The sequence below is a fragment of the Macrotis lagotis genome, chromosome X (genome assembly GCF_037893015.1).
Source record: "Macrotis lagotis isolate mMagLag1 chromosome X, bilby.v1.9.chrom.fasta, whole genome shotgun sequence".
NCBI lineage: Eukaryota > Metazoa > Chordata > Mammalia > Peramelemorphia > Peramelidae > Macrotis > Macrotis lagotis.
Genome location: NC_133666.1, coordinates 643685987 through 643700263, shown reverse-complemented (window position 1 = coordinate 643700263; position 14277 = coordinate 643685987). Strand labels below are relative to the sequence as shown.

Genomic DNA, 14277 nt, shown 5'->3' with positions numbered 1-14277 from the left:
ACTCTCAGCCAAGTCCCCAGCACTGGCCTCCTCCTGCTCAGGTCATCCCACGTTCTTCCATTTCTACCCAGAGCCCCTCAATGACCGAGGCTCCAAATGTGCACCTCCCCCACCCCCACCCCCATCCCCAGATGTTTTTTCCAAGTTCTTCTTGTGAAATCATGGGCTTTCCTTCATTCTGGGCCTTTTTCCAGATCAAGCCTGCTAGATCCCCAGGCCCCGCCCCAGCCCAGCACATAAAGCCCCTACCCCATTTCCCCTCTCTGGTGGAGCTTGGAGGCAGGAGAGGGACAATGATGGCTTCTTGGGCACGGCTGGTGGCTCTGCTCCTCCTTGGGGTGGCAGCCTGTGGTGAGTAGGGGTGGCCTCAGGGATGCTCCCTCACCAGTCTCTTCCTTTTCCCCTCTCCCCTCCACCAGATGTCAGAAGCAACTGGCTACTACTGAAAGAGCCTTAAACCCTAATTAGGCCACCCAGGATCTGCCCTCAACTGTATCACTAAATTGCTGTGTGACCCTGTGCAAGTCATTTAATTGCTGTCTGCCTCAATTTCCTCATGTATAAAATGGGCCCAATAATAGGACCTTCCTACCCTGTTGTGAGGATGTGATACTGTTTGTAAAAGAATTTTGCAAGCCTTAGCTATTATTATAGTATATTTGCAAATAACAATGCCACCAGGGAACATGAGATCAGAGTAGAGAAGAGATCCAGACTAAAGCTCTGTGAGAGACTCGAGGAAGCAGAGACCCCTTTCACTTGTTCAAGTTGGAAGAGGTTGGAGAGAACAACACCTGAGTTGGGACATAAAGGAAGACAAAGGGTTGTGAAAGGGGAAGTTGAGAAGGGAGTCCATTCTAAGGTTGGAAGGCTATCTTTGCAGAGGATGAATGAGGAGAGGATTAGATAACAGAGTGCCTTGGGTAGTTGCATCTTGGGGTATTCCAAGGGGAAATAGGCTGGAGTCAAAATTTCTTTTTTTTTTTTAATTTTTTTAGGTTTTTTTGTGAGGCAAATGGGGTTAAGTGGCTTGCCCAAGGCCACACAGCTCGTGTCTGAGGCTGGATTTGAACTCAAGTCCTCCTGATTCCAGGGCCGGTGCTCTATCCACTGTGCCGCCTAGCTGCCCCTCAGAGTCACAATTTCTCAAGCCCATTTCCTTTATTTTACAGACAAGGAAACTGATCATGGAAAAGGATGTCAGCAGTTTTCTGGTCCATCCCCCTGATTTTATAGATAGAAAAGAGCTCTTGATTTGGACTCAGAGGGCCTGGGCTCAAATCCTCAATTCTAATACTTTCCCCACCATGTGACTATGGGCAGGTTATTTAGGCTGTCTGGGCCTCAGTTTCCTTACCTGAAAAATGAGGGGATGGACTAGATAATCACTAAGGTTCCTTCTAGTTTTAGAGCTATAAGTTCATGATACTTTTTGGCTTCCATTTTTTCGCCCTAATGTTTCCCAACAATGCAGGGATGAGCAAAGAGTCAGGATCCAGATAGGAAGAGGTTCTCTCAAAGTCTGGGAAAGTCAGGGTCAAGTATGAGGGAGGGGGTGTCCCAAAGCAGGCTCCTCCCTTCAGTTCCAATTCTTTGTCAAGCTTTTCCTGATTCCTCTAAGTGGTCTAGAAATCCTCCCTTCCTTGGATTCAATCACCAAATCTTTGTCTTGTACTCTTAGAATTGTTTATCTTCATATTTAAAGAAGACCATGACATCAGTAAATTGGATTTGAGTGAGGTGCTGAAGTCACCAGTTTCACTTTCTCCTCTGGGGTCAATCTGGATCAGAGAGACAGAGAGACAGAGACAGTTAAATTCTATGATGCCATAAGGCAAATTTGGGTTCGGAAAAAGAAGGAAAAAAAATTCCTTCAGGGCTAATCCAAAAGTAGAGAGGACTGCCTTACTATATAGTGAGTTCCTATTGCTGGAAACCTAAAAGCAAAGATGGCAAACTACTTGTAGGAATTCCTTCCTGATCAGAGATATTTTGTACTAAATGTCCCTAAGGTACCATCTAACTCTGAGATTCTGGGATGTAGAGGTCATTCATTCTCTTGTAAGGCAACTCAAGTGATGAGAAAGGACTTGTTCACTATCCAACCTCTGGGTCAGACAATCAGAAATATGCCTCAGGAAGAAAAATAGCTTGAGGATGCACCACCACTCACCCCACGTCTATAGGTTCATGGGGATTCATACAAAATGGCTATCTCCCTTGAACCCACGGGAGTTTATGATGTATACTAATACATTGTTGGTGGAACCAATCAAACCTGTGGTGCGTACTAATACATTATTGGTAGAACTGTGAATCAGTCCCACCATTCTAGAAAATCATACTAAATGCAATTAAAATATATTAAATATAATTCTAGAATTATACTAAAAAAAGTCATAAAACTGGTATATTCTGGTTGATCCAGGTAGATCACTATCAGGCATTTTCCTCAAGAAGATGAAGACAGAGGAAAATGTCCTTCCTAGCTAAACAAAAGTGTCTATAGTGGTTCTTTTTGAAGTTCACAAAACTTGAAGGAAAGTGCACACCTATTGTCTAGGGAAATGTCTGAGTACATTGTAATCAGCATGAATGCAAAGGAATATTATTATGAAGCAAGTTGAATGGATATGCAAGATTCAGAGAAACTTGGGAAGACTTCTAGGAACTAATGCAGAGTGAAGAAAGCGGAGCTAGGACACATAATGTAAACCAACTTGGATCAAGTGAGTGCTTGCCTCTCCAGAGTCTGGAGTCTGCTTTACATGTGTATTGTGACTTATATGTGCATTCAGGGCAGACTTGCAAACACAGGAACATAAACACACACACACACACACACACACACACACACACACACACACACACAATTTCACACTCTTGCCTTATCAGAGGAGGTGTAGGGGATAGAGAATTGGTCTTAGGGTCAGGAAGGATGCAGTTCAAATCCCGCCTCTGTCACAAACCAGTTGTGTGACCCAGGGCAAGTCACTTTATATCTTAGTCCTCTAGGAAACTCTCTAAGATGAGAAATTGCAGAGAAGATACCGACTACATTGGTAGAGAAAGTTTCCTCACACTGGAGCACTTGATGCCAATGAAATCACAGGCCCATTTCCCATATCTGTAATTATTGTCCTTAAGTTGTTTTCAGTTAAGTACAATTCATGATCCCATTTGGGATTTTCTTGGCAAAGATACTGGAATGGTTTGTTATTTCCTTCTCCAGATCATTTTACAGATGAGGAAACTGAGGCAAACAAGATTAAGTGACCTGCTCAGGAAGACATAACTAGTGTCTGAGACAGAATTTGAACTCCAGGCCCAGCATTATTCACTGGACCACCTAGCCTCCCAAAGAAAGAGCTCTTTCTCTCTTTCTTTCTTTCTTTCTCTCTTTCATTTTCTTCTTTCTTTCTTTTCTTTCTTTGTATCTCTCTCTTTCTTTCCTACTTCCTTCCTTTCTTTCTTCCTCCCTTCCTTCCAACCTTTCTCTATTTCTTTGTTCCTTCATTTCTTTCTTTCTCTCCTTCCTTCTTTCTTTCCTTCTTTCTTTCTTTCTTCCTTCATTTCTTTGTTCCTTTCTTTCTTTCTTTCTTTCTTTCTTTCTTTCTTTCTTCCTTCCTTCCTCCCTTTCTCTCTCTCTCTCTCTCTCTCTCTCTCTCTCTCTCTCTCTCTCTCTCTCTCTCTTCCTTTCTTTCTTTCTTTCTTTCTTCGTTTCTTTCCTCCCAATACTTAACCCAGGGGTTGCTTTTTTTAGCCTCTCAAGCGTCAGGATAAGACAAATACCTGCGTTAGAGAATTTCTGGGAAATTGGTTTGTAGGGAAATGATGCAATCACAAGTTTTGCTGTTATGCAGCACAGCAAGCAGACAAACAAAGTGTACACGCACACACGCTATATGGTAATATAAACAGGCAGAGCTGTGTTCCCACGGATGCCAGAAACTCATCCAGTGAGAGGGAGAGGGAGATCTGTCAGGAAAGAATCATACTCATACTCATAATCATACAAGTTAGGCTTCAGGTGGTGAGCTCATGGACCCTAATCCAGGCCTGGTTGAGGACAGGGAAACCATGCCAGATATAGAGGGGGCATTTCCAATCGGACCCTTGTGTGGTGGAAAGTTCTCTGGGTCCCCATCGATACCCAGTTTGGGTGAAGCTCAAGTTTCTTTATCAGGACACAAACTGGTGGGAAGATCCAAGGTTAACTATGGAAGGCAACTAAAGGAGAATGACGCAAGGCCTCTGCAGCAGCAAATCTAGAACTCATCCAGTCCAAAAGCTAAAAACCTTCTCCACCTGAAGCAGAATTCACAGCAGAAAAGAGCAACTCTCTGTTTTGCCTCTGTGCTTTTAGGGCATCAGAACCACTTAGCCTAAGTGATGCTATATTGGAACCCTCTCATTCAGGATATGACAGCCAACTCTAGTCAAACAATAACATCAAACAGAATGAAATGTGTAACTTTAATTGTGCCTGATACTTCGGATGTGATTAGGAAGTGTTTGTTTGCTGATTGACTAATGATGGAGCATGCCCTTGACTTTGACACTGAGGACGTGGTCTGTAGGTGTGGAGTAAGGAAGATTGGTTTTGGCTTGGCTGTACCTATTTATTATGAGAAAGAGGGAGGGAGGGAGGGAGAACGAGAGCGAGAGCGAGAGCGAGAGCGAGAGCGAGAGCGAGAGCGAGAGAGAGAGAGAGAGAGAGAGAGAGAGAAGAAAAAAGGAAAAAAAGAAGAAAGAAGGAGAAGAAGAAGAAGAGGAGGAGGAGGAGGAGGAGGAGAGATAGAGAAAAAGGGAAGAGAGGAGAGACAAATAGAGATCTATTGGGGATGGGGGAGGAAAGTGACAAGGGATGTAATAATGAAAAAGAGCATAAATAAGACTTTTAAAAAGGAAAGAAAAAGAAATATATTTGACCCTTTATACTGTCTGCAGTTCATTCAGAAGGTCTTGGTTTTAATGCAGGAAGCAGGATGGGATGGGGGCCCCAAGGTCTGTTGTCCTTCTGTCCCTTACTCCAAGTGGAACTGGATTCCCTACTCTTTTCCTCTCTATTTATAAGCTGAGGGGACAGGAAGTTGACCTTTCTTCCCAACCCCCTAAGGACTTTGTTTCTGGTGTGATAGTGAGAATTAGTTCTCTCTATCTCTGAGCAGAAAGAGGCAAACTCTTTGTGCTTCTCAGCTCTGCCATTCCATGTTCCAAGAACCTTCCCTGCTCTGACATTGTGTTCTAAGACACCTTCCCTACTCTGACATTCCATGTATGAAGGACCTTCCCAATTTTGACATTCCATGTCTTCCAGAATGGAGGACAATTTGGAATTATGCCCAAGAGCTATAAAACTGTACATAACCTATGCCCCAGCAATACTGCTACTACTAGGTCTGTACCTCAAAAAGATCAAAGATAAAGGCAAAGGAGTCATTTTGTACAAAAAAATATTGTTATCATCTCTTTTTGTGGTAACAAAGAATTAGGAAGCAAAGACTACACATCAATTGGGCAATGGCTAAACAAGTTGTAATAGAATAATATTGTGCTATAAGAAATGATGAAGAGAATGCTTTCAGAAAAACTGAAAAGACTTAAATGAACTGATGCAAAGTGAAATAAGCAGAATCAGGAGAACATTGTGCACAGTAACAGTAATTTTGTATGATGATCAACAGTGAATGACTTAGCTATTCTTAGCAATACAATGATTCAGGACAACTCCAAAGGACTCATGATGAAACATGCTATCCACCTTCAGAAAGAGAACTGATACACTCTGAGTACAGTTTGAAACTCATTTTTTTCTTAATTTTTCTTGCCACTTTTGCAACATGGCAAATATAAATAAGTTTTACAGGGCTTCATATGTGTAATGAATATCATATTTCTTTAATTTGCCATAGATGGGGGGAGGGGTTGAGAGGAAGGAATTTGTAACTGAATAAAAATTAAATTTTTAAAAAATGATTACTAAATCATAGATCCAGCAACAATGCAAGAATGTACCTATCTTCCCTCAACCTCTGCAATATTGACTATTCCCATCTTTTTTAATCTTTGCCAGTTTGCTAGGTATGAAAATTCTATATTCTAAGGTCCTTCCCAGAGTCTGACATTCTATACTCTATGAACTTTCACAACTCTTAATAGTCTGTGACCCATCAGGGTCCTACAACTTGTATCCTTTTTTAAACAGCCTTTCAGGGGTGGCTAGGTGGTGCAGTGAATAGAGCATCAGCCTTGGAGTCAGGAGTACCTGGGTTCAAATCCGACCTCAGACACTTACCTAGCCGTGTGGCCTTGGGCAAGCCACTTAACCCCATTGCCTTGAAAAATCTAAAATAAAATAAAATAAAAAATAAACAGCCTTTCAGTTCTAACATTCTATGTTCTTAGGGTCCTCCTTACATTGACATTCTGGTTTTAAGGTATGCTCCTTTCAAATGATTGCAAATTTTCAGGATGTGAATGAGTGTCTCAGTTAAAGAGATGGTGAGAAGAAAGTGTGTCCCATTCTGAATGCATTTCCATCTTGTAAAAGATGAGACCCTTTCAGAGTCCAATGGGTCATTTTGTCTCTTGTAAAAATAAAAAACAGTGAAATGATAAACAGGCAAAATTCAGAAAAACTTAGAAAGATTTACTTGAAGTGATAATGAGTGAAGTGAGCAGAGCCACTGTGTGATGATCAACTATGATAGACTTAGCTCTTCTCAGCAATATAATGATCAAAGGCAATGCCAAATGACCTGTGATGGAAAATGGAATCCATATACAGAGAAAGAGCTATGGACTCTTTTTTTCACTTTTTTTTTTTTGCAAGGCAATGGGGTTTAGTGACTTGCCCAGTGTCACACAGCTAGGTAATTATTAAGTGTCTGAGGTGAGATTTGAACTCAGATCTTCCAGGGCTATTGCTCTATACATTGTGCCACCTAGCTGTTCCCCTTTTTCATTGTTTAAAATTTATTTTTTGTTTTTTCCTTTCTTGGGGCTTTCCCCTTTTATTCTGATTTTTCTTTTACAACATGACTAAGATGGAAATATGTTGAATCTGGTTGTATATGTATTACCTATATCAGATTCCTGGCTATCATGGGGAGGGAAGAGGGAAGAGAGGCAGAAGGATAAATGTGGAACTCAACATCTTGCCAAAATGAATGCTGAAATTATTTTTACATTTAATTGGAAAAAATAAAATATTATTAAATGAAAAATAGAATAAAATCCTAGTAGTTCATTTGTATATAAGACCAGGGAAACAGTTAATGAACTTGCCCCAACACATAGACTGCCTCAATAGATTTTTCCTACAACTTATTTGCCACCAACTTTTGTTGGTAGAGTTTGTTGTGTTTTTTTAATGCTTATTGTGCAAATGACTTGCCTGGTGATGGCCTACTTTACACAAATTTGGGAAATGTACTGGATAGTTACTATAAGTTAGGATGGGGTCTCTCACCAAGGGGGTCCAACTTTGTGCCAAGAAGTAGAATGAAAAGGTAAGGTTCAAATGACACTTGACAGGATAAACCTTCTCTTCCATTATCTTCCTTGGAAGTGGCAGGAAGTTTCCAGGGTGCAGAACCAGAGGAGGCTTTGGTTGGTCCTAGGACAAGGCTTCCTTCCTTTGGCTGATAGAGAATTGCAGTAGTCCAACTAAAAATTGTGGTACCTGAAGTTTGAGGGGGTAGAGGTGATGGCAAACTCTATTCAAGTGATTCTTGGCAGGTTAGACATGAAGAGGAAGATCCCAGCTACCATGGTTGGAGACTGTGAGGACATCTTTTCCCCCCAAAATGAGGCTGTCTGGATCCTATATGTACCTATAGATGGCAATACTGAGACACCTTCTTCCCATTACAAACCCTAAATTGTTGATTTTCTCTCTTCTTTCTCACCTTGGGCTCAAAGATAGAAAGGTAAAGAGTTATAGATTTTGTTTGTTACAAGGTCCCACAGCAGGCAGAGAATGCTAGGAAAGCCATGCAGATACCAAACTGATAATAGGATGGGGTAGCTAGGTGGTTCAGTGGATAAAGCAATGGTCTTGGAGTCAGAAGGACCAGAGTTAGAATCCGGCCTTTGTTGCGGTCCACTCTGGGCAGCCGGGCATCAGCTAATTTACACAGCTCTTTGGGACGCTGCTGGACATGACCCACATGTTCAATAATGAAAGTCAGCCAGTGAGAGATAAGCAAGGAGTTTATTGCAAGTATATGCTACATCTCTGACTCACATAGTTGAGTAAGGGTATATATAAACCTAGTCCCCCTGTATCAGCATTCCTCATCTCCAGGCACTGTGAAAGTGTAAGGGGCATGCCACAAAAGGTGTATATCCTGGAATATGTGGAATCTTCAACAAGATAAGGATGAAAGGCAGCAGGATAAGGACAAAAGGTCCTTCCTGAGAATATTCAACAAGATAGGGATGAAAGGCAGGAGAACAAAGAGAGAGAAAGGCCAGAGCTCCTTCCTGAGTTCAGAGCACTCTGGTATGGACATTCCTGTTGTCCCAGGTCTCAGAGACTCTCAGGATGAACTCCTCATGGCCACATACTCTGTCTATTAACCCCTTACAAGCCTTAAACACTTACTAGCTGTGTGACTTTGGACAAGTCACCTAATCCTGATTGTCTTCCATCCAGGACCAACTCGAAACCAATTCATATCTGGTCATTGGAACCAGATGGCTCTGGAGGAGAAAGTGAGGTTGTTGACAGCACAACACCCTCTCACTCAAATCTAATTCACTTGCTTGTCATGGCATCACCTCCCCTAATGTCATGGTCTTCTTTGAGAATGAAGGACAGGGGTGGCTAGGTGGTGCAGTGAATAAAGCACCAGCCTTGGAGTCAGGACTACCTGGGTTCAAATCTGGTCTCTGACACTTAATAATTACCTAGCCGTGTGGCCTTGGGCAAGCCACTTAACCCTATTTTCCTTGCAAAAAAAAAAAAAAAGAGAGAATGAAGGACAAACATAGGATGCTGGAAGCCAACATAGGCCATTGAACAACTCTGCTCACCATCTCATTCCACATTCTAATCCTTTCCAGCTCTGATTTCCTGTTTTAAGTTTCTTTCCTGACTCAGACTTCTGTGTTTTATGTTCACATTTGCTTTCCAACTCCAGCTTTCTGTGTTTTATTCTCCGAGTTCCTTCTAACTGTGACTTTTTCTTTTTTAAATAGTATTTTACTTTTCCCAATTATATGTAAAGACAATTTTAACATTTATTCTTATTTTTACCCAAATAATGATGATAATCATAAGAGCTCTGAGAATATTTTCATATATACAAATTCAGATTACTGACTGTCAAAGGGAGGGAAGAGGGAAGGGAGGGAGGCAGAAAAAGGTGAAAGTCAGAAATCTTAACAAAAAATCAATGTTGAAAACTATCTTTACATATAATTGGAAAAATAGTATTAATTATTATTTTTAAGGTCAAACTCACAGAAGATCCCTCCTCAATGTATATGTAAGTTTGTGAACTCTGAAATCCTCCATTCTAAGGGTCCTTCTAGGTCTAACATTCTCTGTTCTAAGGACCCTCCCAGCTCTGACATCCTATGTTCTAAGGATCCTCCCAGCCCTGACATTCAGTGTTCTAAGGGCCTTCCCAGTTCTAACATTCTCTGATCTAAGGATGCTCCCAACTCTGACATTTTCTAAGGGCGCTCCCAACTCTGATATTCTCTGTTCTAAGGATCCTCCCAGTTCTGACATCCACAGGTCTGTGTATTTGACACAAAGAGACTGAGACAAAGAGCATGAGAGCACTTATTAAGCACCTACTGTATACCAGGAGCAATGCACTTTATCAGCAAGCAAGAAATGATACAAATGGGGCGGCTAGGTGGCACGAGCACCAGCCCTGGAGTCAGGAGTACCTGAGTTCAAATCTGATCTCAAACACTTAATAATGACCTAGCTGTGTGGCCTTGGGCAAGCCACTTACCCCCATTTGCCTTGCAAAAACCTAAAAAAAAATGATACAAATAAGCATGGCCTAGCCTAGGGAGAGAGGATTGCCTAAGTCTAAGAGCAAGTCACTATATCATGTCCTGAATAGGCAGTGGGTTTCTTCTTCCTTTTTTTTTTTTTTTGATGAGGGCCCAGGAAGGGGAGGTCTGGGGTTCTGTAACCCTAAAAGAGTCAGGGGATGGAGAGGTTCAGTAGTTGCTGCTTAGCCCAGCAGAGGGCAATACAAGACACCTGTGGAAATCAGATACACTCAGAAGGTTAAAGTGATAGAACCAGGAAAAAAAGATCGTTTTTCTCTCTCCATTCCTCTTCCTTCCTTCTCTTCCCCTCCACTCAGCTTCTCTCTTTCTCTTACCATCTTCTTTCTGTATTCTTTTCCCTTTCTTCTCTCTCTGTCTCTCTCATCTCTCAGTTTCTCTGTCTCGCTAGCTCTCCTTTCTGTCTCTTTTCCGTCTCAATCTGTTTGTCTTTCCTTTCTGTCTGCCTCTTTGGCTCTCTTTTCTCTCTGAATCTTTTCTCTGTCTTTTTCTCTCTTCTTGCTCTGGGGAGTTGGAATCTCTAGCCTTGCTCCCTATTAGAAGAGTTCCCAAAAGACGTCCAGGTCTGGGGGAGAAGAGAGATTGGGTAGGAAGAAGATTCAGAGGATCTGGATTTGAATCTTGAATTTTGAATCCAACTATTAGAATCTAGGGCTAGAGAAGATGTTAGAGATCATTTAGTTTAGCTCTTATTTTATTTTATATTTTAGTTTTTCCCTAATTACATGTAAAAATAATTTTCACCTTCATTTTTTAACACTTTGTGTTCCAAATTTTCTCCCTTCCTTCTTCCCTGAAGGCTATTTATCAGCCAAAGGCATAGGGTGCATCTCAACTACTCCTGATGGATCCACCTTGATTAACAAAAGGGACATGATCCTAGAGAGACGGGCTGAACACATCCATAGTGTTCTTAACATAATGCCATTAATCAATGCAGAAGCCATTGGCTGTTTACCTCTAGTTAATCCGGCCCTACAGAAGCTCCAACCGAAGAAGAGATTTTGAATGTCATTACATTAAATTCCTTTTAGTGTTGATGCTATTTCAGCTGAGATTTACAAGGTGTGTGTGTGTGTGGGGGGGTCTATTGCTCATCCAAAGACTGACTGAAATTTTATCCCCCAAGAATTTAAGGATGCCTCCATCATCCATCTCTATAAAGGTGAAGGGAATAGATTGTCCTGTGACAATCATAAGGATATTTCCCTTTTAGTCATTGCTGGGAAGATTCTTGTCAGAGTCCTTCTCAATAGGCTGATCCTTCACCTGGAAGTTGGTCACCTCCCTGAGAGCCAGAGTGGCTTCAGAAAGGGTTGAAGAACAGTTGACTCATTTGCTGCCCAACAACTCCAGAAAAAATGCCAGGAACAGAACAGAGGTCAGTATACAACACTTGTAGATCTGACAAAGGCCTTTGATAGTGTCAGTCATAAGGTCTTATGGAAAATTATGTCAAAATTTGGTTGCCTGGAGAAGTTCATCAGTCTTGTATGCCAGTTTCATGACAGCATGCTTGGCCAGGTTCTGGTTAGTGGATGATGCTCCCAAGATTTCCCAGTCACCAATGGAGTAAAACAGGGATGTGTCCTTGCCCCCATAGTTTTTAGCATGATGTTTTCAGCCATATTTTCAAATATGGATATCAAACTGGCCTCAAGGTCAGCTATCTCACTGATGGCAAATTCTTCAACTTAAAAAAGGCTACAAGCCAAGACCAAAGTGGAGCGAGTGTTAGTGTATGGTCTTCTGTTTGCAGATGATTGTGCATTCTATGCAGCCTCTGAAGCTGGGATGCAACAAAGTATGGATTGATTCTCTGCTGCTTGTGCTCATTTTGGTCTAACAATTAACACCAAGAAAACACAGGTGCTCCATCAACCAGCACCACACCATCCATAGATGGAACCATCGATTACCAAATGGAGAAGTTTTGAGTACTGTGGACAAGTTCATTTACTTTGGCAGTGTCCTTTCCAAGGAGGTACACATTGATAATGACATATGCATTACCAGAGCTAATTTGGTATTTGGGAGGCTCCAAAAGAAAGTGTGGAAGAGAAGAGGTATTTGATTGACTAACAAAGTGAATGTCTAGAGTCATTGTATTGATCTCATTGCTATATGCCTGTGAAGCCTGGACAGTCTACCAGCGCCATGTCAAGAAACTGAATTGTTTCCATTTAAATTGTCTTAGGAATATTCTGAAGATCATCTGGCAGGAGGAGATCCCAGACATTAAGGTCCTTTCTCGAGTTAAACTCCTAGCATCCCAACATTACTACAGAGAGTGCAACTATGATGGGATGGACACGTTAGAATGCCAGACGTATACTTGCCAAAAAAAAACTCTTTTATGGAGAACTCAAACAGTGCAAATGATCACAAAGAGAGTCAGAAGAAGCAATACTGAGACACCCTGAGGGTCTCATTGAAGAACTTTAGAAATCATTATACAGCTTGGAAGACCCTGACACAGGACTACCAAAATGGTGTGCCCTCATCAATAAGGAAGGCAGAATTGAAAAAATTCAAAGGAAATGTGATATATGTAAGTTTAGAGTACCCACCCTGGGTGTTCACATGGACTATCTGTGCCCAACCTGTGGTAGAGCATTCTGAGCTCATATTGGTCTGATTAACCACAATCAGACACATTTGTCTCAAACACAGTGATGACATTTTGGTCTTCTTCGATAATGAGGGACAAGAATCAACCAACCCCATTAAGAAGGCAAGTAATCCAATATTGGTTATGCATATGTAGCCATGCAAAGCATTTCCATAATAGTCATATTGTGAGAGAAAATATAGGTCAAAAAACCCTCAAGAAAAATAAGTAAATAAAAGTTTACTTCAGTTGTATTCAAACCATCAGTTCTTTCTCTAGGGATGGATAGCATTTTTCATCATAAATCCTTCAGTTTTCTTGGTTCATTGTATTGCTGAGAAAAGTGATCATCCCACAATATTGCTGTTAATTTGTACCTTGTACATTTTACTTTGCATCAACTCATTAAGTCCAGGTTTTTCTGAAAGTATCCTGCTCATCATTCCTTATAGAAGATTAGCATTCCATCGTTATCACATATCACAATTTGTTCAACCATTTCTCAATTGATAGGCATCCCTTCAATTTCCAATGCTTTGTCTCCTGAAAAAAGCTGCTACAAATATTTTTAAACATTTAGGTCCTTCTTTTTTTAAAATCTCTTTTGGGATACAGGTTTTGCTAGGTTAAGGCATGGTTTTCTAGTCCTTTGACCATAGTTCCAAATTGCTCCACAGAATGGTTGAAACAATTCACAACTCCACCAAGAATTCATTAATGTTTCATTTTCTCCACATTCCCTCCAGCATTTGCCATTTTCTGTTTCTGTCCTGTTAACCCAACCAATATGGCTAGAGTTAGCTTTGATTATTTCATCTGAAAACTGTTCATATCTTTTGATCTTTTATCAGTTGGGAAATGGTTTTTATTTTTATTTTTTTTAAGTTTGTTTTTTCTTTTTTGCAAGGCAGTGGGGTTCAGTGGCTAGCCCAAGGCCACACAGCAAGGTAATTATTAAGTGTCTGAGGCAGGATTCGGACTCAGGTACTCCTGACTCCAGGGACAGTGCTCTATCCACTGTGCCACCTAGCCGCCTCCATGGTTTTTATTTTTATAAATTGACTTAGTACTCCATATGTTTGAGAACTGAAGCCTTTTAAAGGGAAACTGACATTTAAAAGGGGGGCAGCTAGGTGGTGCAGTGGATAGAACATCAGCCCTGGAGTCAGGAGAATTTGAGTTCAAATCTGATCTCAGACCCTTAAAAATTCCTTAGTTGTGTGACCTTGGGCAAGTCACATAATCCCATTGTCTTGCAAAAACCAAACCAAAACAAAACAAGAAATTGACTTCAAAATTTTTTTCACAGTTTCTATTGCAAACTGTATTTCCCTTCATTCTATTTCTCCTGTTTATTCTATTCTCCTTCCTCAAATCCTGTCCCTCCTCAAAAGTGTTTTGTTTCTGAATACCTCCTCCCCCAAACTCCCCTCCTATCACCTTTTATCCTTTCTGTCCCTTTTATCCCCTTCCCCTCCTTTAGGATAAAGATAGATTTCCTGTAGCATAAGATAGATTTCTATACCCAATTGAATTATCCATCTTTTCTCAGAAAGATTATGCTCTGTTTTTCTGGGTAGTTGATTCTTGGTTGTAATCCAGGCTCTTTTTGCTTTCTGAAATAT

At 41.0% G+C, this 14277-nt stretch overlaps 1 protein-coding gene across 1 annotated transcript in view; it reads left to right on the top strand.

Moving 5' to 3' along the window:
- The first annotated feature begins 267 nt into the window (after positions 1–267).
- Positions 268–14277, top strand: part of PLVAP (plasmalemma vesicle associated protein) — a 37483-nt gene continuing 23473 nt past the window's right edge. The window contains exon 1 of the mRNA XM_074204477.1: positions 268–351. Within this exon, the coding sequence (XP_074060578.1) occupies positions 294–351 (58 nt within the window). The 5' untranslated portion in view covers positions 268–293. The remainder of the gene's footprint in view (positions 352–14277) is intronic.